At 40.8% G+C, this 25,286-nt stretch overlaps 4 protein-coding genes and 2 non-coding genes across 6 annotated transcripts; 1 reads left to right on the top strand and 5 right to left on the bottom strand.

Moving 5' to 3' along the window:
- Window positions 1-313: 313 nt before the first annotated feature.
- On the bottom strand, window positions 314-13,587 carry MDN1 (AAA family ATPase midasin). The gene has a single exon (XM_020207874.1). The coding sequence runs from the start codon at window positions 13,558-13,560 to the stop codon at window positions 361-363; it is 13,200 nt and encodes a 4,399-aa protein (XP_020063954.1). The 5' UTR covers window positions 13,561-13,587; the 3' UTR covers window positions 314-360.
- Window positions 13,588-15,596: 2,009 nt separating this feature from the next.
- CANTADRAFT_30698 (uncharacterized protein) lies at window positions 15,597-19,943 on the bottom strand (the record flags this gene model as incomplete). Its single annotated transcript, XM_020208365.1, has 2 exons — window positions 15,597-15,698; window positions 19,836-19,943. Coding segments are annotated over 2 exons (210 nt in total), but the record flags the coding sequence as incomplete, so codon positions are not given.
- Window positions 15,608-15,689, bottom strand: CANTADRAFT_t161. The gene has a single exon. It is a non-coding gene; the product is annotated as a tRNA-Ser (tRNA).
- On the bottom strand, window positions 19,835-19,916 carry CANTADRAFT_t160. Its single transcript has one exon. It is a non-coding gene; the product is annotated as a tRNA-Ser (tRNA).
- A 1,672-nt stretch (window positions 19,944-21,615) lies between the features above and the next one.
- Window positions 21,616-23,031, top strand: CANTADRAFT_52906 (uncharacterized protein; the record flags this gene model as incomplete). The annotated part of the gene is made up of 1 exon (XM_020210133.1): window positions 21,616-23,031. One exon carries the CDS (start codon window positions 21,616-21,618, stop codon window positions 23,029-23,031), a length of 1,416 nt encoding a protein of 471 aa, XP_020063952.1.
- Window positions 23,032-23,384: 353 nt separating this feature from the next.
- Window positions 23,385-25,194, bottom strand: AUR1 (inositol phosphorylceramide synthase). Its single transcript, XM_020207873.1, has one exon. It carries the CDS (start codon window positions 25,000-25,002, stop codon window positions 23,461-23,463), a length of 1,542 nt encoding a protein of 513 aa, XP_020063951.1. The 5' UTR covers window positions 25,003-25,194; the 3' UTR covers window positions 23,385-23,460.
- Window positions 25,195-25,286: the final 92 nt, after the last annotated feature.

Below are 25,286 nucleotides of genomic sequence, written 5' to 3'. Positions count from 1 at the left end.
AAGGTTACTTATAGATTCGAATTTTGTATTCTAAAATGGGAAAGGGAACTATTCAATAAGATAGTTAGGATTAATTAATAACAATAATAATAATTTAATAATCATATCAATTGTTTGTAGACATTGGAAGGTGGGTGGTGGCGCTTGTTGCTCACCGAACCACACTTGTCGCAAAGGCATGCTGTAATGTGACGTATCCACAAGCCTGGCAGAATACCGCCGAAATGTAATCCATGGAATGCCAAACACTTCAAAATGAACTCAATTCCTAAACTTTCAAATTATAACGCCCATTACTAATACTACATGGCATAAATCAATCAATTTTTTTCTAATATACACTCTAATAATTCGGCCCCACTAAGCACTGGCCATCTCGGAGAAATACTGTCTCAAGATCAAACTAAGCATTTCAGGCAATTCGTTGATATCTCTAACCACCACGTAGAACTCGAATGGGAAGGTATCCAAATATTTGTCGACCTTCAAGTTCATGGCACCAGTGTTAGGGTCTGGAACGTAACTGACTTGGCTCATGTCCAATATAGATTCGTTGGAGTTGATTCCGTCAATCACAACGAAAACCAACATGATTTTCTCTTCACGGGCCTTTCTGACCATTCTCTGGATCGTCTCGTGGTCTTCACAAACACCATCCGAAAGAATGATTTGCAATTGCCACAAGTCGGAGTTGGAAGTGGCTCTGGCATCCTCGAATATCTTCAAGGACTTGGCACACAACTGCTTGATGTCGGTCTTGGTCTGTTGGAAATCGAACCATTGGAAAATTCTCGAGCCAGTCTCCTGGTTGTTGAAGGGCTTATCAAATGGATGGACCACCTTGATGTCTTCACCAAATCTAACGATGGACAAACCTCCACTCTCAAGCTGGGTCAAAGCCTTGGATACCAAGGCAATACTGTGGTAGGCCAACTCAGTAGATTTGCTCTCGCTCATCGACTTAGAGTCGTCGACAGCGATCATGATCTGGTACTGTCTCTTGGAAGGCTTGGTTCTTCTGAGCCAGATCTTGTCCTTACGGAACTCGGAGGCAATGTAGGTGATGATTCTCTTCATGTTCAATCTCTTACCAGTCTTGTAGTCCCCCCTCAACTTGGTGGCCAAGGTGGGCTCCAAAATCAATCTCAATTGTTCACATAAACCAGAAGCTAATTCTTGGGTAGCCAATTCACTCTTTCTCCACAATTCACGGGCGGTTTCAAGTTCAATTGGAGCATCGTCATTCAAGTCGTTGAGTTGAAGGTTGTCGAGTTGCACATACTCGTCAAGTTCCTCTTCTTGTAAGTCCTTGTTGTAGATCAATTCTCCATCATCCTTGGTCTGTTTTCTTTCACCAATGAACGCACCCTTGGTCTTTCCTTCAAAGTCATTGTCTGGGTCGATGTTACCTTCTTCAGGATCAACTTCCTCGGCATTCTCGTCGACATCCATGTTATCTTCATCTGGCTTGGTTTCGGGCTCTTCTTTGATCTCGTGAGTTTCGTCGTTCTCATCGTCGTCAATGGCCATGTCCTCGTCGATCGACTGGATCTGGTCCTTATCAGCAGCACCCAATGCTTGGGTGTCGAATTCAGCGTTTTCTCCTTCGACGTGCTCGAACTCATCCGGTCTTTCATTTGCACTTTGATCAACCTTCTCTTCCTTTTCTTGGGACGCTTGTTGGATTTCTTGACGACGACGGTGGAACTCTTTCAACGAGTCTCCCAACTGCTTTAAGGATTCCTTGGCCTGGTCACGGGCTTCATCCTGGTTGGTGTTGTCTTCATTTTCGTCCTGTTGGTTCATGTCGGTGCTGGCACCACCAGTGGCTCCGATATCTTCGTTTTCGTCCACCACTTGGTTATCAGCACCATCGCCCTTTTCACCGTACTCCTGCTTGACGGCAGACTCCATATCGACGTCATCGTCGTTGTTGTCGTCGTTAGCAGCATCGGCACCTTCCGCAGTCTCCTGGTCCAATTCGTTGTCGTTACCACCTTCTTCCTTCTTTTCTTCGTCTTTTTCTCCTACGGTTTCTTCGTCAGATTCCATAGCATCTTCACCTGCTTCAGCTTCGCCTGCCTCTTCAGCTTCTTCTTCCTCTTGCTCTTGGTTTTGATCGGCATTTTCATCTTGATCGTCTCCTTCTTGCTCGGCATCCTCCATGACCTCGTCTTCTTGGCCTTGTTCGGCTACCTCCTCTTCCTCGTTGTTCACATCGTTCGATTCATTCTTGTCTTCTTCTTGGTCTTCCATCTTGTCGTCGAACTCACCATCGTCACCTTCGTCATCCTCCTCGTCATCGCCATCAAGTTTCATGTCTTCAGGCAAATCTAAGGTTTCTGTCTCAGGAACATAGTCATCCAACTTTTCGTTTTCGTCATTCTTGACCTCATCTTCTTGTTCACCAACGTCTTCTTCTTCGCCATCTTCAGCTTCTTCCTTTTCTTCCTTATCGTTTTCGTCATCGTTCTCTTCCTCCTTTCCTTCATTGGCATCGTTGGGCTTCTTGTCACTGGACTGGTCCTCGTCTTCATTGGCAGTGATGTCATCATTCTTGGAGTTTTCAGGCATGTTGTCGGATTCCTTTTCCTTGTCGTCCTTTGCTTCTTCGTCCCACATCTTCTCGTCAATGGCATTTGGATCCAAGTCGTCGATGTCGTCGACTTCTTCGTCCAAATCTTCACCTTCTTCGTCGTCTCCTTCGCCATCATCGTCTTGATCAGATGCTTCTTCCAAATCTCCTGCCATGTCACCGTCCATATCGACAGCATCGTCATTCTCATCTTCGTCTCCCTCGTCCTTTTCTTCCTTTTCCTTGTTCTCGGTTTGAGCATCTTCACTCAAATCTTCATCATCTCCAACTTCTCCAGTGTTTTGACCTTCTCCGTCTCCCAATCCTGTTCCATCTTGCAAGTTGCTGTCTTCCTTCTGCTCGGTAGGAGGTTCAGGAGAACAGAATCCCTTGGTGGCTAACGTGTGGAGAGAACTGGTCAAGATGAAAGTGGCGTGTGATGTTTCAAGGTAGTTGGTTCTACTCTTTCCCAAAGTGTTCCAGCATAACTTCACGTAATGCTTGACTAATGGAAGAGTAAAGCTGGTTAATGCAGAAACCAAATTTGAAGAAACGATGCTGTGTTCAACTTGGGAAGCGAGCTCAATGCACCTGTTAATCTTGTGAATTATCTTGGGGTAATGAAGCGACTTGATGAGCTTGAAAAGCCTCTGCTGACTAGTCTTGAGCCATCCATCATCCTCCTCAGAAACAGGCTCTGCAATGACCTCGAGTGCCTTTTGAATGGTGACGATAATGGCGCTGGATAAATCACGATAGGCCAATTCAACATCTTCGACTGTTCTCAAATCATTGAGCGAGGTAGATGATTGAATTTGCACGCTGTATTGCGAGGTAAGAATCCATTGGTTAATCAACTCGGCAATAAACGTATCCTTGGCTGTAGTGGAGCAGCATGCCCTAATATCACCAGAAAAGATCTGATAGAAGTTTTGGAACTTTTCAATGCACTTGACTGTCTCACCAGTGTAGATGTGACTGTCCATAGTCTTGAAAGTCTGGGAAAAGCTGGTGAGTTCAAACTTGGCCTTCATTAATATCTTGAGCACGTTATCACCCATAGCATTAGCTTGGATGATTTCAATGGTGTGGTCAATGATTTTTGGCAACCAATACAAAATCTTCTTGATAGTCATGATATTCATGTTGCTGGAATCAACCACAGAAGCTCTTACTAAGACGTCGTTATTGTTCTTCACATTGGCCAATTTTTCAAACGACAAAAACAACTCATCCACGGTCCCCAAGCCATTGGCAAATGTATTCAACTGGCCTCTGGTGGCGATCAATGAGTGAATCAAGTTTTCGGCAGCAGCAAGTCCCTTCTGGGCATCAGCTGCTGGGACGTCCTCTGCCACTTCAGAGACTGAAGCTCTCAAACGTGGCAAAAGATCCAAAATTCTAAAGAAGTATCCATCACTTCCCTTTAAGATACTGTCACCAAAGTTGGTACTGTTGACTAGGATCACGTTGGTGGTGCCTTGGAATTCCATAATGTCTGCTCTCAATGTGGTTTTCAACCCAATCCTTCTCAATTCACGGATGGTGTCACTGAGCAACTTTCTCTTCTGAGTTTTCAAGGCAGCCACTATCTTCTTGTTGTCCTTCTTCAATTCCTTTGGAGTCTCCTTACGAAGCTGTTCCATCTGCTCCAAAGTATCTTTGGCGTAGCCGTAAATATTTGGAATCTCGTCCTCAATAATTCTGGAAACATAAGTATTCATATTCTTCTCCACCATGGTCAAGTTTTGAAGACGGGTAGGTCTTTGAGACCAAGTTGAAATAGTAGAGCAAAGTTCGCCGTCTTCTTTATCACTAACATGACCAGTGATCAATGGTAACTCCTTGACAGAAATGACAGTCTTGTTGACTTCAGTCAACCCTCCTTGGATAAGAGACGAGACTGAAGTGGCCAACAAGGCTCTATACTTTCTCACAATCTTGTAGAGATTATTGTGGGACTTTCTTGAACTTTGCTTGAGCGCATCGATATTGACGTCCTTCCAGCTAGCAAGCAAGATCACTTCGTTGATATCCTTTTCGAGCTTAACCTTGGTGGTGTTGATAGCTTCGGTGATCAAAGGAATGAACTGCTCATAGAACTGGATGAAGTTGCAGAGTGCATTATGGACATCCTGGACTGCTTGAACGTCTTGCTGGAGTCTCAGAATGTGATTCCTGAAAGATCTCAACAAGTTCAATCTGGATGCGTACTCTCCATACGTAGATTGACTCATGAACAAGTTCAATGCTGCAAGCAATTTCACAGGAGTAAGGTCCTCGTATTCCTTGCCCAAGATGGGGATCATGATGACCTCGAACAAGTGGAACCACCACTTGCCAAGGTTCTTTTCCAAGGTAGTCTCCTCAAAACTGAAGAGTGCCTTCCAAGTGGAAAGTTCTAGTTTTCTCCAAGAAACGATCAATACAGTTAATTCGTCAAAGAATACCTTCAAAGTCACTTCACTGGAAGCATATTTCTCCCACTCCGAAATCAATGTGTAGATCTGTTCGATCTTTTGCAATAATCTTGACAACGGAACTTCAATAGGAACTTGCAAGTATTCATTGGTGGCCACAGCAATATTTTGCAAGGTAGAATGTTCTGGCCACTGCTCTAACAACTTAAGCACCGAGGTGTGGATGTTAGTGATAATTTTAATGGCCTTCTTGGATTCTGAGGATGAGTTTCCGTGGTAGAAGTCGAACAGGTTATGGTTCAAGCTATTAGTAAATTCCTGGTGACTGGCAGAAATCTTAGCAATCAAGGAAGCCAAAATGGATGGGTTGTTTTGAGACTTCTTCGATTCAGATAAGATGTTAGACATCAATTCAATGATTTCAGCACCATCATTTACCAATGACTGGATGTTGAAATCGTTTTGCATAACAAATTCGTTCATGTACATCTTTGCAATCATGAAGTATATCTCTTCAAACGAGTCGTTCTTCTTGGAGGACTTGGTATCGACTTCTCCTACCACTTCTTCGTAGTCGGGGAACATACTCTTGAAGTCCTCCTCTGCATCACCCTCGGTATCATTATACTTGTATAAGCTACCTTGTTGAGCCTCAGCTTCTTCTTGCTTAATACGACGCAAAGACCATCTGTAGTAAAGTGACTGAAGGGCCTGCTCGAGAATGGACGACTCACTCGAATGGACGAATGACAACCTCATAAAGAAAGACATTAAGTGCTCCGAAACCGAAGAATCTATCGGCAAGGACTTAGTCAATACCTTAGCATTCTCGAACATTTCGTTACAAGAAGACTCGTCAGTCAAACCAACCACGTTCACTAACCACAATGGATCAAACTGGTACTTGGAAAGGTCATTCTTAGAGTCAGAACTCAATAAGTCGAAACCAAATTTGAGACCATAAATATATCCAACCAAGATATCATTCAAATCTGAATAAATAAAGTGTTTCTTGCGAAGTCTCAACAAAAACTGGTTGGAATTATTCTGGAACATCTCAGTTCTCTTAGCAGTAGAATCATTCAATTGTTCGGCACTCTCCAATAATGTCCTTATAGGTTCCACATCAATGGTAGACTCCATGAATGCATTCCATTCTTCAAAGAGGGTGTCAATCGATTTTTGAGTTCTGAAAACTCTAGGCCTAGAAGGAGAATTGTTGGCATCCACGCTTGGAAGCAACTTTTCAATACCAGAAATTTCATCACCCATTAACACTTGTCTGGCTATCTTCCATGCGTTAATTATTTTTTCCGAAGCTTCCTTTTGGTCATTGAACTTCTTGTAAATGACATACTCTTTAATAGCAGGATCATAAGACGAGCTTGGCAAGTAAAGTTGGATTGAACCACAAGAAAACAAGATCCAAGCCTTACCCAATGCCTTAACAGATTGAGAGGTGGCATCGGATATTAAAATGAGGGCAGGGATGAAGTATTCAAGAGCAATATTCCTGAAAGCTTCGTCACTCGAATTTTCCACAATCTGGACGATTGAGGAAACGTATTCCTTGATTGAAGCTAAGTCTAAGTTCTGAAGCACAACCTTGTCCTGTTCGTTAAAGCTATCCAAGTGGATTATCAAGAATTGATGAATCCACTTTACAAGCAAGTCCTTGAAACTAGAAATCTGGTTGCTCAAAATAGGAAGAGAGTTGTTGATCAAGGCCCTCTTCAAATGATCAATATCATCAAGTTTCTGTTGAAGATACTTACCAGAAGAGCCAGGAAGTTTCTGTATCTTGGTCAATGACGACAATATCAAATCAGAGTAGAATAATCCTGGAACCAATGATTCGTCAGCCTTCCATAACTTTTTGAAAATTGATGGATATGGCTTAAACAAAATTCCTTGGTTGTTGTTCAACAACGAAATTGTGGAAGTGTTTCCCTCAGATGCTAATTCCACGATCTTTTCACTCACATCTTGGCCATTCATCAAGCCTTGCGACTCGATAAAATTGGCAATCATGGAAACTTCCTTCTTGAAGGAATTATCACGCTTGATTACAAACTTGGAGGACACTTCCTTGAGCGATTTGATTCCACTTGACAAGGTATCGTATAACTCTTGGAACCCTTCATCATTCATTCTATCGGTGACGATATCCTGGTAAACCTCCACAATCAATTTTCTCAAGCCAAGAACCGATTCACGAGCGTCGCCGAATTGTTCATCGGCGATCTCGTCAAAGTCGTCAGCTAATGAGATTAATCTCTTGAGATTTTCCCACGATTGTTCATTCTTTGGATAGTCTCCTCTGCAAGTTTCCCAAATGAGATCCATAGAACTTCCGGTCGACAAATTCAACTTTTGAACAAAGGTATGGATGGTTTGCTTAATTTCGTCAAGATAAGGCTTGATTGAAGAGTCACCTGAGTCCTCAGTCTTGACCCACTTACTCATCATTTCCTGATAGACTCTCAATTTGGACTCGTCCTGTTCCTGACTGGTCTCTAACATACCTTCCCAAATTGATTGGAATTCGTACAAAGATTGATAGACTCCCTGTGACTGGAACATAGAACCAATCAGCTTCTGGAATACCATTTCGATGAATTCGCTAGTCTGCTTCATGAACTTGAAGATCTCTAGTCTGGGTACGTTCTTGATATTTCTACCAAGATGGTAGGCAGCAGATCTTTCAATGTAGCTTAACTCATTCACCTTACCATTCAATCCCTGTTCTTCAATAGATTTGATAGTCGTGTTGGACTTGATAACTCTGGTAATGACTTCGAAAAAGTAGTTGGATTCCGACGATCCCACCCAAGGATTCAATTTGCTAATGATAGGCACAATATTTGGATTCAACAAAGGATGAGGAACCTGGTGATAGGAAAACAAAGTATTGAATCCCAAGAGCTCGTTAACATATTCTTGAATAGGCTGGTAAATGGAATGTAATCTGTTGATTAAGCCTGTGGATTTTCCGTACTCAATAATGGCCAACAAGCTTTGAGCCAACGACTTTGTGTGGCTGGAAAACTGGCTGGAACTCACAACGAATGAAATCCAGTTGGAGTTGACAAGCAAGTCAAATGGAAGCACACTGAATCCAATCGTGACCGCTTCTTGAACATTCGAAGAGGCTTCGAAGATGTCATCCAATAAAGCGAATGGTCTGAATTCGGAGGAAGAGGATGGGAAAAATTTAACAACAGGAGCACTGCCTTCAAAACCGAGTAACTTTTTGTCGTAAGAAGTCATTCTGACATCCAATTTATCCAAAAAGATTTCAATACCTCTGTTTCTCATTGCCCTAGACAATTCGCCATACTTGGGGTCAACAGTCAAGAACAATCTGAACTCTGGATGAGGCTTGATCACTCTAGGCTGTCCGTCGCTGTTGTTGCATTCGTTGATAATTAACACACCATCGGTTTCCAATAAAGAGTTCAATCTGTCAAGAACAGATGGGTTACACAAATTGGCATTATCAAGGATCAACCAGTTTCCTTTTTCAACTGCTTGCACAAGAAGACCATCGAACCAATCGAACTTGATGCTCTTGTCTTGCTGGATTTTCTTGGAAAGAACAGTCGATTCCTGATACAACTTGGTCAATGTATCATTCGAGTAAATCTCAAGATTGGAACCAAAGAGGGCATGGAAAGTGTCATAATTTTCCACGCCAATCTCGTTGGAGTAAAGGAAGTCCAAAAACTCGACAGCCTTACTGACAACATTCTTGTCAGAATTGATGTTGATCACAATCATTTCATTCAACTGCTCGTATACCTTATCGGTAATCATGATGATGGACCTGGTGTAATCAACTTGCTCGTATCCACCAAGGATATCCATGGAGTCAACATCGTTGTTCATGGCAAACTCGTCGATCTTAACCCCAATCACTCCTCCCAAAAATCTGATTAATTCAGTTTTACCTGCATTACTTGGACCAGTAATGATCAAGGGAAGGTTGTGGTTAATACACCTAATGGCACTTTCCAAAACCTTGAAATTGGATTGTAATGGGAGCAAGTTGTCAGATCTGTATTGAACGTTTCTCTTTCTTTCGATGATGGCATCACCTACCTGGAGATACTTATCAGTAATTGAGTAGTAGACATCTTTCTGGACCTGAGGTCCGAAGATGGACTCGAATAATTCACGGGCCTTAGCTCTATCTTCCTCGCATCTGAATCTTTGGCAGATAATCATATTGAAGAAATCGTTCAAGTCCTCAACCAAAAACTTAGAGGAATACATCTCAAACCATCTCAAAGTATCTCTCAAGTTGAATTCCCAAGGTCCACCCAAAGATCCCCATTTCTTCTGAACAACGATTTGTTCTTCCAACTGGGAAATAAATTGGATCAATTTTGCCACGGCATCTTCGCCAACATTTGGATACAAATGGTTGGAGATCATATTCAAATCCTGGGATTTCAATACGTCGACATAAACCACACTGAATCTGTTGACAAACGACTTGGGCAAACCTTTTCTTCCACCACCTTGGTATTGGGGATTCTGAGCAGCGAACACCTTGAATTCTGGGTGGCAAGTGAAAGACTTATCCAACTCTGGAATGTATGCTTCACCACGGTGATCTAAACAAGCGTTCAACCCTTCCAAAACGGATTGGGAAGCTAAGTTCATCTCATCCAATAACACCCATTCACCTCTTTGCATTGCTCTCAAAAATGGAGCATCTCTCCAAACGAACTCACCGGTTTTTCCTCCTTCAGCAGGAGTATCAGAACCAAATAAATCGATCAAGTCAGTTTGTTCTGACAAATTGATACGAATCAAAGGATTTCCGGTGGCCTTTGCCAACGCAGTAATTAAACTGGTTTTACCCACACCAGGACTACCTTCCAACAAGATTGGCTTGTGAACTTGCATAGCACGTACAATTCTCATACAGTTGGCAGCAGTGGTTGGAGCCAACAAATTGAACGGAGCACCCTTCGAGGTGTCGACCTGGATACGGGAAAGGGAAAATGGACCACTTTGGAATTGCTCTTCAGTCATAGAAACCTGATACGTAGCCTTGAAGAACTTCATCAAATCGGCATTGGCAAACTGGGACAATTTGGCAACACATTCTTCCTTTTGCTCATTTAACCTGGCCTCGTTCTCAGCCAAATAAGCAGTATTGTTGGTTCCTAAGGCGTCAATGAACACCATGCTGGCACCATGCAATAAAGCGGCAGATGGTTCCACCTCCTTGGAACATGAATTAATGAACTGAACCCAGGCCAATATATCTCTAAGGGAAATTACACCACTGTCGATGTGACCACCTCCGAACTTCTTGCCGTACCATTCAGAAAACTGCACAATGGGCTCAATATGATCCTTGTTGATAAGTTTAGAAGCGATGATTTCTCTGACGTCGTTGAAGTCATTCATGGAAGGCACCCAAATCTCGGTAAATCTGTTTCTCAACGCAGGAGACAACTCCTTCTTACCATAATCACCACCTGGGTTCATGGTAGCCAAGAACTCGAAACCTTCGTGGGCTGTAATGAACGCATCGTCAGTACCCTTTTCAGCGAGAAGAAGACTTCTTTCAGGTTCCAAAACGGAGTTCAATCTCTCCAACACTGAATCATCAGCCAAAGAGATTTCATCCAAGAGGAAAAAGTTACCTTGCTTCATAGCTTGGATCAAAGGACCATCGTTCCATTCAAACAACACCGCCAAGTCCTTACGACCCTGTGCAACCAGTTCTAAAAGTTTGGCATCCATTCCCTCGAAAGAATTGATGGAATCGTACAACTCCAACAAATACTCCAAGTCCCAATCAGGCTGGATTTCCCTGCCCATGGCTTCGAATACCTTAGTCAAACTGTCAACCAAGTCCTTCTTCGTTTCCAACTTGTTTCTGACTGGTCTTTGGGCACCCAAAATATCACCGGTTTCTGTGTTCTGGTGGGCATTCACAGTGACTAATTCTTTTCCTAGATATCTGGCAATGATTTGACACACAGTGGTCTTACCACAACCTGTTTCACCCACGAGCAATAATGGTTCGTTGTACTTCATGGAAGTGAATACCAACACTGCCAAACGTCTCATAGATTTAGTCCAGACAATCGAAGTATCAGGGAGGGACATTAATGCCTTTTCTTCTAATTTTTCATAGTAAGCATCCATATCCAATTTGACTCTCATGACCTTCTCGATCACTTGTTGGACCACCTTTTTCTCGTCATCCTTTCTGACTCTCTCGGCCAACAACATGTAGCCGTTGGCAGCTAATTCTTCATAGCCAACTGCTTCACGCAAAGCCCATCTGAACAAATCACGAAGAGTAGCAAAAGAATTCTTCTGTTCAAACAATCTGGAGGATTGTCTCTGGATAGATAATTGTCTGTAGACCTCAACGATCTTCTTACCGTATGTTGGGGCGATTTGACATCTTTCCTTAAGAATAATCTCCAACTCGTCCTGAGGAATGTCATCGAAATGCAACTCTAAGAATCTGTTTCTGAAGGCTCTGGACAAGACCTTTCTACCACCATACAATCCAGGAGGATTTTGGGTAGCAAAAATCATGAAGTCTGGGTGTGGGTGAACGACCTCTTGTGTTTCAGGAATAAACAACTCTCTGTTATCATCCAATAATCTATTCAATGCTTCAAGAACATCGGTTGGGGCAAGATTCAATTCGTCAAGCACAATCCAATGACCCTTACGCAATGCCTCGACCAAAACACCTTCCTTGAAAGTCAATTTTCCAGTGGAATCAGACACATAAGTACCGAGGTATTCTTGCAAATCAGTGTGTTCGTGGTTGTTGATTCTAACAAACTTGTGACCTGTGATATTGGCCAAGTAGTTGATCATGGACGTTTTACCTGCGGAGGTAGGACCCTGAACCAAGATAGGAAATCTTCTTCCAGCAGTAGCTCTCACCAAGTTAAGCATATTCTTCTCGACAAATGGAGTAATAATATAGTGGGGCTGAGGAATAGGTTCCATTGGACCTTGCTTCATCCAGTAGTGCTTGAATTGAACATAAGCAGACCCGGCAGTGGTTGGAGCTGGTGGACATTGCTTTATCACAGATTTCATATTCTTCAATCTCCCAAGGGTATGCTTCATTATGACAGGCTGTAAGATGGCTTCGGATTTGGTATCCAACAATGTCAAGAAAGACATACAGAAACCTTCATACAATGATCTTCTCAACCCATAGATGGAGACAATGTCACACACGTAGATCAATGTTCTGGACAATGTACGAATACTGAAATGTGGCCTCTGGTTAGCACCATCGACAATTTGGTTGGTTTCGCTTAATTTCTTTGCTTCCAAATACAATTCAGCGATATCATTGCCGACCCATTCATCGCCAACGGCATACCTGTGGACGTACTTGTCAATAATCATCAACAAATCAGAGATATCTCTATCGGGTGAATGCACATAAATCTCACTGAATCTCGATCTAATACTTGGTGGTAAGTCCTTCTTACCGATATCGGTAGATGGATTCATACAACCGAAAATTCGGAATTCAGAATGTGCCTTGATGGGCTCAATATCACCCTTCTCGGTCAATAATAAAGTTCTTTGGTCATGAGCTTCGTTCAAAAGGTCAACTATACTCTCAAGAGTATCGGAGGACGCCAAATTAATTTCGTCCAAGAGTAACCAGTCACCATTTTTCACGGCTTTAACAAGAGAACCTTCGACAAAATTGAACACGAAAGAATTCTCAAGGTTGGCAATCAGGAGCTCAAACTTTTGGACCAGTGCCTCGAATTCTAACCATTGGTTCATGATGATAGTCTTATCGTTTGAAGTCAACTTTCTCTTCTTGGATGGAGGAGATTCATCATCGGAATCAGAAGCTTTCAAAACTTCCCTTGCCAACTTGAGGGCTTCTCTCCACAACCTAATGACATTCTTCCATTGGTTCTTGCTCAAACACTTACCCAATAATTGGGCAAATTTCTCATTCTTCTTCTTGGAGAAAGTGGCCAAAAATAATCTCTGGAATTCGTCTTGGATCGGAACTACCATAGTTTTGGCATTCACTGGCTTGTAACCACCCAAAAGATCCCCGGACTCTGTCTGTTGGGAAACGTTGATAACAATAAGCTTTTTGTTCATCATCTTGGCTATCTGTTGGACAATTGTGGTCTTACCAGTACCAGTTTCACCTACTAACAAAATTGGTTCTATCATTTGAATGGATACTCCAACTTGCTCCATGAGTCTGAGAGAGTGGTTAGTCTTGGCGAAGGATGTTTGGTTGGATACTCCTCTGTATGTTTTGTCTAGAGATTTGGTTAAAGTAGCCCTTCCCACCTTGATGTGATCGGAATCTTCAATAAAGTTTGGAACATGGTTTGTCAAGAATAAATTGATTCTGGAAGTTGGGATTTCAAGAGTGTCACCGATCACATTTACCAATGGTACCAATGCGTTGTACTCAGTGATGGAACTTCCGAAACAGTCAATGGCCTCGGCAAATATATTGTCATATAATGTAGTTTCCAAAAGTTGATCTGTGTTATTGATTCCATTGTTGGACAACATGATATTACATCTGGAGCAAAACTTCATCAAGTCCCTGAAAGAAATCACTCTAGGGTTGGAACCCTTATTTAAAGAGATGAATGAAGGGGATGAATAAACCTTCAATATTTCATTGTAACATTTGATGAAGGGGATCACAAGATTCTTGAGTAAAGGAAATTTGTGCAAAATTATTTCCTTTAAATCAGATTCTGTAGGCAAATCCACTTTTACTAATTTCCACAATCTCAAACCGATCAAATCTGGAATGGTGACGGATCCAGAATCATTCGAAGTCCTTATCGTAGAAATAATTTGAAATCCATTCTTTGCTTTGATGACTTCTCCTCTAGAAGGAATGGTCAATTCTCTCTTTTCCAATAAGGTGAGGAGGATAGATAACACATCGGTTGGAGCTTTGTCGATATCTTCGATTAAAATCCACTTTCCTTCCTTCACAGCCGAAGTTAAGACACCCGACTTCCATTGAAAAGTTCCTGGCTTTTCACCAGATGTGTATGTACCCAATAACATTTTAGAGTCGGTTTGTTCCCCAAGATGGATCTTAATGATAGAGTTGCTGTAGGACATAAACTTTGCTAACTGATTGATGAGGAAGGTTTTACCAGAGCCCGCTTTACCATAAAGCATGATTGATTCATTATTTTGAATATGATGTGCTAATTTCTGAAGTACATTAATGGAGTTTTGGGTTGGAACAAATGCTGTGGAAGTTTCAATTACGGCCTCAGAAATGTCGTCCATTGGAGCAGAGTTAAACTCAGGTGCATCTTGCAATTTTGGAATCAAAACACCACATATTGAAATAATTAATGGAGACAAATCTTGTGGACTTATTATAATTTTCTTGCCTGCCCCATCGTGGGTAAGGTCCAGGGTGGGAACCATTTTGGTGAAGTTTGACAACCTCTTACTTTCTAACAACGATAAAAAGCGGTAGTCAATCTGGGTATCATTTTCATAATCTCCTCTAATTTCAGTATTTCCAATGTACTGATCTATCATTTTGCTCGTTGCCTCTTCGGAAGCATTCAAGTACCTGGATAAAATTTGGATAGCAAGGAATTTGCAAACACTATCGCTGTGCTCGGCTAAAATATCATGAAGAACTTGGGGGGCCACGAACCCTTTGAACCTGTGACTATCATAATTAATCAATCTATAATAGGCCAATAAAATCAGCTGGAGCTCTTTCACACTGATTTGAGTGTTCACGGTATCTTTCATGATGGGATGTCTAGCTAAGAAGTACTCCACTAAGTTGACAGACTCATTGGACAAGCCAATAAGTCTAGACAATGCAGACAATACCAAAGATCCACTGATTAAAAACGGATCTTGCGTAGTGTTCAACTCGAAGAATTTGGACTCAAATTGCTGTGGAGACACGATCCATCTTGAAATCAAATCAACAAAGACTGGTCTATATGAATAAAGCGTTGGTAATGTGGTTGAAGGATGTAATGCGTACAATGCTAAGTTGTTGAGGTTTGTAGGAATACTTTGTGTGGTATCAAACTTGAACGGAATGACATTGTGATATGCTGAAGATTGAGCTTGAGTCAATAATTGATCACAAAGATTCCGGTTAAGGATGATATTATTCATGGCACTTGTTCTAGAGTTACTATGTACTCTATAAGGTGTTTAGTTAAAGCGGAATCGACTAGTGAAAAATGATAGAGATGAGATGAGGGTAATGTGCAGGATTGAGTTTTGTGGGTGAAGAGAATGGAGCCCCAACCCCCACCTTCTTCTAAGCAACCGTGTGGGTGCCGATCACACATATTCCCATGTATTATCAGTCACTTTCATTTGCAACATCCATTGGGTATTGGAGCTGTTCATAAAAATTAAATCACTATTTTATAAGTTTAGGCCCACAGAATTGTATTCGGACGATTACTTCTTCTTAAGGGGGACTACTATTGCTTCTTCTTAAATGAGAAGATATATTGTATTACAAGTCTGAAAAGTAACGAATTAGAAACGTGAACTAGTGTATGCTTGGAAAGACCAACCTTTTGGCCAAAAATCAAAAAAATGACGACAACTGCAGGATTCGAACCTGCGCGGGCAAAGCCCAAAAGATTTCTAATCTTTCTCCTTAACCACTCGGACAAGTTGCCATTTTTTGGCTTTTCATCGGAATGCGAAAACTAAGTCTGATTATGCTATTAATTACGTAATAATGATTACGTACAGAGTTAGGTAATATCATCCTGATGAGAAAAGAAATTCATGAAGGTCTAGAACCAGAATTCAAAGATTAAAGTTCAAAAATGAAATGAATCAGGAACAGAGCTTCAAAGAAATAAGCAGAGCGCCAAAGGTGAAATGAAATAGAAGCGAATTCCAGAAAAGAAAGAAGTAAAACTCAGAATAAGAAGTCTATAAAAGGACAAGAAAATACATAGATTAAACAGTCAAGGAGCTATCGGATAGATCTAGAGACAGACAGATAATTCCTACCCAGAAAATTAAGTGACAGTTTAACTAGCATAAGATAATTTAAGAGTTAATTAAAGATTAAGACGTTTCCATAAAGTTATAAGCTACTGTTAAGAGGACAAGAGTATTAGTAAAGGATTACTAATACAGCTTTATACAGAACCTAAGTTTAATCTGTTACAGACTTTAACTGAGCGCGTAGACTCAGAAGTATTAAGCTAGTTATGTTGATTAAGTAATGCTTAGGTAATATGATTAGAACCACGCCTTAGAGAACAGCCAAAAATGAAATGAAACAGGAGACGGAGCTCCGAACGAAAACTAGCAAGAGCTCAAAACAAGATGTATAAAACACAGCGAGGTACAAAGATTAAATAGTCTGGGAGTATCCTGAATGTCTAAGAGGAGACAGGTACTCCCCCAATCCTGTTACATAAGGTAGCTACTTTGAGTTTTTGCTCAGGGTCAGAGATAGACATAATATGGTGCCTAAAACCCTAGGAAAAACACTACACGTAGTTAGATTTGTTGTTAATAGGACTTTAAATTTAAGTCCACCTAGAGACGAGGACAATCAGTATGTTTGGAAAATACCCGATTTGGGTTGACGAGGTTCCCCAGCGCGTCCCAGTTAGCGAAGAGTCGCTTATTATATTACACAGAGGTTGTATGTAACAGATTAAACTTAAGTCCTGTGTCTAATCCTTTATTAGTAACCTTTTACTAATAAATATCTCTAACAGTAGCTTATGTAATTCTTTGGAAACGTCTTAATCTTAAATAATATCACTCTTAATAATATATTGAATCTTAATTAATCTGTCACTTAGGAACTATTGCTCTTCTTGAGTTCTTCAATAATCCCTCGTCTTCATAAATCTAATCTAAACTACGCTTTTATACTTCTTACTTCCGTTCGTACGGCATCCTCTTGCTCGTCTATCGTCTCTCTGCATTTGTCAGCAGTTTCAGGACATTTGTCATCAACTGCATCCAACTGCCTTATAATCTGACTTCTCGTCTAATGTCTTCCAACAACCGAGGTTAACATATCTTCTTTGTCGAACTCATAACTTTAATTAGTCAGCAAGTCGTATAAGCGTACGTAATCAACCGTAACGTGATCTCAAACCGTTACATTGTAATTGTTATTGATATGTTAGAATCATCTATTCGAAAGATCCAGAAGAGCATAACAGATATTTTAGGATCGTGTTAGACACACACAAAGAGTTTGGTGCTAAGTTAAACAAATGTGAAATTTTTTGAAGCCGGATTGGGGCATACAGGCCCTGGAATAGGAACCAAGTGAGTTGAACTACCTCTTGTCCACTCGTACTAAAATCGAGGTCGATTTTGGATGGAACGGAGAGTAGTCTACAGAAGAGAAGTCTCGGACGATTACGAATAGCTCACGTAATATAGCAGTCATACAGGAGAGTAACCAGGAAGAAAGAAGTCACGGGCAAGAGATGACATTTACCCCTCCCGCGCTAAAAGGGAATTATCAGAGGGGCCTAGAGATGGGCAGATATGCCTAAAGTGAAATAAGTGAGAAGTCAAGTTATAGAAAAGATAAGAACTAGTTCAGAATTATGTTCCAATTAAGTTCTCTTATAATGCAATATTAGGAAAGGATTACTAATTTATCTCTCATTCGCAGCTTTATTTGATTTCTTTGGAAACGTCTTAATCTTAAATCTTAATTAATAGAAACGTCTTAATCTTAATCTTAATTAAATTCTTATGTTGTTTGTAACCCGGCTAAACTGCAATTATCTGCCTTTCTTTAAATCTCTAACTATTTACTTCACTGTCCCCTTGCAGACTTATTATTTGAAGCTCTTACTTGTTTTTTTTTTCATTTTATCAGTCTCTAATTGTATGCATCCTAAGCTGAGGCGCTCACAGCATGAAGGTGAAATTCAGCGCACCTTCTGACACAAAGGTTAATTAAAGCATTGCTTCCCAAGGTGAAACTGACCAAACTGAAACTTCCTATGTGCGTATTCTCCGTGTATCCCATCCTAATCACACCCTCTCATTCCGTTACACAATAATCAAGAATCGTGCAAGATTGCTAAATGTTAAGATTTGGCGATAGGAAGAGAAAGTATATAAGAACTATGTATCCCAGAAGTCATAGAACAGGATCAAAATTAATTTATACTAGGTATTTCTCATTATTAGGCTCACTTCTGCTGTTAATTGTTTAAAGGAGAATACCGTTTAAAACTATTTAAAGTCAGCATCTATGCTACTGCTAGGTGAATCAGTTGGAGTTGGGAAACACAGCCAATTTGCAACGAGAAAAGAGAGACAAGAAATGTCACCAAGTACTCTCCCAGTTAACCAGGAGGTGTTCCCTCGTCTGGAAACGTTGACAATTCTGGAAGCAAAGTTTTTCACATATTTGGAATCATTAAACATGAAAGAAAGATGGAACCCTAAAGGATGTTATACGCTTAACGATTATTTATATCTGGTTCAAGGTCTAATTGAAATGGGACACCTACAATTAAAGATGGAAGATGTTGCAATCTGGGTAATTCATCAAACATCACCTTGTGTACAGAAGGAGACAATGAAGAGAATCTATGATGAACACAAGGCTGAAGTTAAAACTTTAGGAAAAGATCCAGAACAAATCTGGCCCAGACTAGTGAGTTATTCGAAAACAGCTGCTTCACTAGATCATGAAACTAATATTGAATTTATTCGCTTAAGACAAGGCAGAATGTCCGTGTCTCAGTTCAACAAGAAATTTAACGTACTAATAGCAAAAAGTATCTTGAGGAATCAACTTGAGTTTTATGCGGATATATACATTGGCAAACTAGATGAAGACATTGCTGAACACTTTATTGGAGAAGAACTCAAAAGTTTAGTACAGGCTCAGAAAAGGGCATTAAAGTATGAAGAAAACTACAAGAGAGGTTCAAACGCCAGGGCGTGCGGAGGAGGTTATAAACGAAGACCAAGAAATCAAGTTGAGTGTTACAACTGCCATAAGATAGGTCACTACCTGAATGAATGCAGACAATCAAAAGACTACTGAGTGAACAAAAGCCTATTCTACCTAGGCCAGTCAGTTAAGAATGCCTCCAATTGTGATCAAAATCTTTTATTAAAGAAGCTTATGGGAGAAAGATGAGAAATTAACTGAAAACAAGGAAGAAGAAAAGGAAGAACAAAACCTTAACGCGGCCGATTTGGAAACAATTGTATGAGGAACTCATTGAACCAGGGTCGATGGTCAGTATTATAACTCAAGACTCAGTTAGAAGAATACGAAAGTATCATAACGAAAGTATCATACTATACTTGAAAGTGGAAATCGTTTTACGAACACCCAAAGGTTCTCAAGGGATGAGAGTTATAAAAAAATAAGGAGTCCAAATGAATGGATAGGAAAGAACTTGCTATTTCAGCGATTAGAATGGAGAATACAGAAAATCGGATAATCTTAGGAAACCCATAAATCAAAAACATTGGAAATAATCATTGGAGTCAAGATAAGATGAAACTTCAACAAAAAACAAATGAAAAAGATAAGACCCAGAATATAATTAATCAAATTTTAAATAACTGGTTGGTCTTCGTAGAATAGTAATCCTAAAGGAACGGAAGGATGTATAGCTAAGTCTGTAGTTAGATAAATATGGGCTTATCAGAGAAATCCAGAGGAGAACAGATTTCCCAGGATGGATTAACTAAGCTATAATTTTAGAATTAATTTTGCTAAAAATGCTTCTCAAGCTAATTATGCCACTACTAGCGGAAACTAAAGGAAGAGTACTATTGTAAGACGATTAAAAAGTAACGACAACTGCAGGATTCGAACCTGCGCGGGCAAAGCCCAAAAGATTTCTAATCTTTCTCCTTAACCACTCGGACAAGTTGCCATGTTTCTGAAAATTGTAACAGATTAAACTTGAGTCCTGTATCTAATACTCTATTAGTAACCTTTTACTAATAAATGTCTCTTCACTATAGTGTCCGTCCTATAGTATCTCTTAACAGTAGCTTATGTAATTCTTTGGAAACGTCTTAATCTTAAATAATATCACTCTTAATAATATATTGAATCTTAAGTAATCTGTCACTCGGAACTATTGCTCTTCTTGAGTTCTCCAATAATTCCTTGTCTTTATAAATCTAGTTCTATCTACTCTTTTTATACTTCTCTCTTACGATGGTACGGACTCCTCTTGCTCATCGTCTGTCTCTCTGCATTTGTCAGCAGTGTCCAGTTGTTTGTCATCAACTGCATCTATCGGACTTATAATAAAACTGTTCAACTAATGTCTCGCCACTTTATGCGACATCCGGAGTTATCATATAATCCGAGTCANCTTCATTTAACTGGATTAGTCAGCAAGTCCTAGGATCGTACGTAATCAACTGTAACGTGATCTCAAACCGTTACAAAAATTAGTGAGTGAGAAGAGCCAGAAAAATTGTAAGTTGCGTTACGTAAGCAAAAAACCTTTTGGTTTTACGTGGCTAATCTGGTCCGTTACCTGATTTCTACCAAAACATTTAGAGATTAGACTGTAACATACTTCCCACTCGCAACAAAAACCTAGCTTTGTATAGTTAATGGGAGAAGTTCAGGTCATTTAAGAAGTGGAATTTCCTAAATTTACCACTAACAAAGTGAATTGTTGGCTACATAATGGTATGTTATCCAATGCAATAGGTATAGAGCCAGTAGATATTAACATACTTCCTATTAACCAAAAAAAAAGTAAAAATAATGACTAAATTTAAAACAGAACTCATCAAAATCCTCTATCCCATTATATCCAGATTGTACATCAACTCTTAATACTGCTATGAAACTATCTGTAATTGCCCCTAAATGTGATTCGCAGTCAAGTGAATCTGTAATTTTCATTTCAACTGGAATTTTCCAACTCGCTTTGAGTTAGCAGAAGGATTCTTGTATGTCTAATTTTTCGTAAATTCAGGATTAAATCTAAATTATGGTTTCCCTGACGACTTGGTGTTGATCTACTTATTAATTATCCGTTCTTCAATAACCTCGAACCTTTCAGTTTCTCCGTGCTCACCATGCCATTCAATCCGTGTAGAATTTAATTGTAGCAGTTGCATGCATTAAATGTGAGCAGCACCACAAGAACCTAGGACATATATAATGTCCCACAATTTCCTTGAGTCGAATTGTTGAATAATAGCACATAAAAGTGATCAGAGCGGGCTGCTTTTCTCGCTGTCACGTGTTACCCCACCAAATGCTCGCTGAAACCTCACTTATTTCGCTTTATTTTCCCCAAACTGTCTAAATCTCGGGGAATCAGAAAGTAACGTCAATCTTGGATCGCAAATCGTAAAATTGATAGGCTTACGCGCACCAACCATCAGTTACCGATCTGATGATTAATACAGTTGGAACAAGGAATTTTTGCAAATCTTCTACCTCTTTTGGATCGAACATGCACATAAATCAATAGATGCCTGTAGGCAGGAGATGCAAGTTTAGTCGACATTCGAGCAGCTTATCGTTTGGAAAAGTATATAAGACCATGTAATGGCAGGTGGAAATAGCTTCTCACTCGTCCCCATCGCAACACACACAATATGCCCCAACTCACCAGAGACGCCGACTTCATTGAGCGCTGTGCTATCTACAGAACCATTCTAGCCAAATACACAAACTACAACCTCACGGTAAAGTTCGGTTCGCCAGTTACTGCTGAGGTTTTATCCAGTGCCTTGAAGTCATTGATGAGAAAGCACGTCTTCCTCACCTACAACTTCCAAAAAACCGGGTCGAAGCCCTTCACTGAAACCTTGGGTCATGATTATCAGCTTGTCACTCCTCAGTACATTCGTTTTGAGGATGTGGTTTCGTTCGAGAAAATTGACAAGTTGGATGGCCATTTCTTGGGCAAGATCAACAAGATTTGTATTCCAAGCAACTTGCCAAATCACCCACTTTGGAGAATCAAAGTCTTAGAATTGGCTAACGGTGAGCAACACTTGATGGTGATTTTCGACCATGCCTTGACTGATGGAGAATCTGGAAGTCAATTTCTCAGTGATTTAGCCAATGAATTATCTGATGTCACATCAGAAACCTACGAGGAATACATTTTTGACTTGAAAAGAGATGCAGATGTGGTACCCGAGAAACCAACTCCTTCCAGTGAGAGTTTGGGTATGTTTAAAGTTCCATTTCCAATGAGAATGGTGCTCAACTGTCTTCCTGTTATCATGTTTCTTGGGAAGGCTTCTGCCTATGTGAGAAGTTTCTTTCCTTACCATCAAATCAAGGCAAACTACAACGTGAATCCCTTATTCGAAGTTAAATTCGGTCCTGATCAAGGAATGAACGCTGGATTTTTTTCCATTGACAACAGTAAGTTAGAAGTTATTCTCAAGAAGTGCAGATCTCAAGGTTTAACTTTGACTCCATATATTAATACCATTGCCATTTCAGTATTAGAGGAAGTTGTCTACCCTTGCATTTCCAAGAAGAATTGGGCTTCTAACTTTACTCTTGCCATGAGTGCTAGAAGATTCCTCGATCCTTCTCCCAAATTCCAATATGGTAATATTTCAACTTTCGATAGAATCGAATTGTCCCCAGTCAAGAACAATGAGTTGAACGTGATGAAATACATTTCTAATGCTATAAAGCACCAAATTGATACAAAAATGAAGGGTGGATTAGCTTTCTTAGGTATGATCAAATACTGGAGTGTTTTCAAAGTTTTCGAGCTTATGTTGGGTGGGCCAAGAACTACATTTGTCATGTCTAACCTTAGAGTCATGGATGAAACTCACGGTAAGTACAAGATTCTTGATGTTATTTTTAACCAGTCTGGTACTGGACATTACTTTGGTATCAATGTGATTTCTACCCAAGTTGGAGGGCTTTCTGTAACTGTCAATTGGGATGATGAGTTTGATAAAATTCACGAAGATAAAAGACAAATCATGGACATTTTTCTTGAGAAATTCGAGGAAAGGTTATTGAATTTTGAAATTTAGGCAATCTTGGTAAATTGTTCATTAAATTTAATCAAGGCTTTAGATTAATATTATTTGACTCTTATTATTGGATTGTAGACTATTGCGAAGAAGATAATTGATACGACTACTATGGGAAACAACTTCTATGGCTAAACAATCCCTGAGGCGCCAATAAATGGAGTTTACTTGAAGAATCCTCAAATATTTCGGTCCCCATACGAGTTACTTCTAATTCATATGAAACTTCTACAATTCGATATCAATTTTTTAGTCAATAAATAAAGCAATATATTGGAATTAGTATTAGATTATTAAGAGGCATTAGAATTTGGAGTAGGCATAAACCCGTAAGATCGTAAAGTAATTAGGTAGGGAATATGCATCTATGGCTGTTCGTCACTTCAGGAAGAGATATGTACATTTAATGAGGATGGGATGCTGGTGCATCTACTTGGACTTGTAGCTGCTGGCTTTGAGTTTGGCTGCATTAGAAAGTAGAGTACTCCTAACATCATGCACAGGTGATTCCAATTCGTCCAACGATGTAGTGGATGTCGTAGAACTGATTAAATGATGGTCCTCATCAAAAACTGATGGAGTTGCGCTGTTTTCCAATGATGAAGTATCCTCTGATTCCTCTTCAACAACTGTTGGCACTTCATCAACTTCTTGTAAAGGTAAGTTCAATGAAGAGGAAGATCTGGCGTAACCCACCGAAGGAGTAGCGAGTGAAGTAGCTGAAGTGTTGATTGTAGGCACGTATGATCTGGACGATTGTCTTGACCTTGTCGTCACGTTGGACAATTCGTAAGCCTCTGGTTGAGGCTGTTGATTATAAATAAAAGTTGGGAAAGCTGATCTGTGAGATTGGTTTTGGTTCTCAATGTCATTAAATGAGTAAACAGTGGTAGACAATGGGTCTTCCGCCTGCATATCGATCTTGACGATTTGGGAGTAAGACCAACGGCAGAACTTGTTGCTGTCGACGACTGGCAAGTGGTTGTACTTGGTGTACTCGAATACAACAAGAGATAACACAGCCCCGCCAATCAAATCAATAAAGTAGTGGTGGGTCAAGTACATTGTGCTCCACCAGAGCCAAGTAGCATAACCCCACCATACGATTCTGAACTTTGGAAAAAGCCAGCACAAGAACAATACATCCATCACAGAGCATCCAGAATGAAGGGATGGGAAAGCACCAAAAATGACGGGAGAATTGGAAAATGCAGTGGTATACATGTCGACACCAAAAAGCTTGTCAATTCTGCCCAAACCACCAGGAGAACCACTCATGGAGTAGTTTGCAGGTTCCAATTCATGCAAAAGCTTGTACCAAGGAGGAGCGGCTGGGAAAAGGATTTGGGTGATGACACCCAACAAGTTCATGTAGCCGAAAGCGAAACCAAAGGATCTCAACGAGGTTGGGGGGGCAAACAAGAAGATGAAGAACGCCACGATGAAGGGGGCACTGAAGTGGATGACCCCGTATGGAATCCATGCAAGAAGGTCGAGGGTGGAAGTGTTGATGGTGGCCAACACGTTGGACAAGTTATCACCGTACATGATGGTTTCCAACGCAGGAAGCACCTTGACGGAAATGGCCGGCTTCCACTCGTTGGGGATCTTGCCACAGCTGAAGTAGAGCGCCAACCAGGCAAAGATGGGCAACGCGTGCACGAAGAACTGGGAGGTGAGGGGGATGACGAAGCACAGCACGAAGGCAGCAAGGATGGCTGTTTTGACGAGGAACGACGCTGGGAAGATGATGTAGACGAAGAAGATCACCGACGCCAAGAAGCCGTAGTGCAACGACTCCTTCCAGGTCCAGTGGTGATTTTTGAACTGGGCTAGGGAGGTGGCGGGATCCGTGTCGAACGAGAGGTCCGACACCGTGGAGTAGGGGTCCTTTTCCAGGAGGAAGTGGTAGTGGAAGAGCTGGTAGGGCTTCTGGACCAACTTGGACCGGAGGATCGACGACGAGACCATTTTGGCTGCCAACGAGGAGGAGGACGTGCTTTAGTAGTGGACTAAGCAGAACAGAAGGGTAAATGGGCTGGATGGGAGACTTTTGGGGCGACTTTTGGAGACTTTGGGAGACTTTGGGAGACTTTGGAGCAGACACAGAAGCGACGGCAACAGTGATGGAAACGAGGAGCTAGCTTGTCCGCAGTGCCTGGTGATGGTTAGTGTCAGTAAGCGCCTTGGTTTTTGTTTACTGGGAGGGAGTGCGATCGCAAATGTCGTACCCCTATTAGCAAGCGAGGAGAGAG

This window comes from Suhomyces tanzawaensis, assembly GCF_001661415.1.
Source record: "Suhomyces tanzawaensis NRRL Y-17324 unplaced genomic scaffold CANTAscaffold_5, whole genome shotgun sequence".
Taxonomy (NCBI): Eukaryota; Fungi; Ascomycota; class Pichiomycetes; order Serinales; family Debaryomycetaceae; genus Suhomyces; species Suhomyces tanzawaensis.
Note: the sequence above shows the minus strand (reverse complement) of the source record. Positions and strands in the feature narration are given on the sequence as shown.

Coding starts and splice junctions, on each gene's coding strand:
- AUR1 (XM_020207873.1), bottom strand. CDS start 25,002: ATGGTCTCGTCGTCGATCCTCCGGTCCAAGTTGGTCCAGAAGCCCTAC.
- MDN1 (XM_020207874.1), bottom strand. CDS start 13,560: ATGTTGTCCAACAATGGAATCAATAACACAGATCAACTTTTGGAAACT.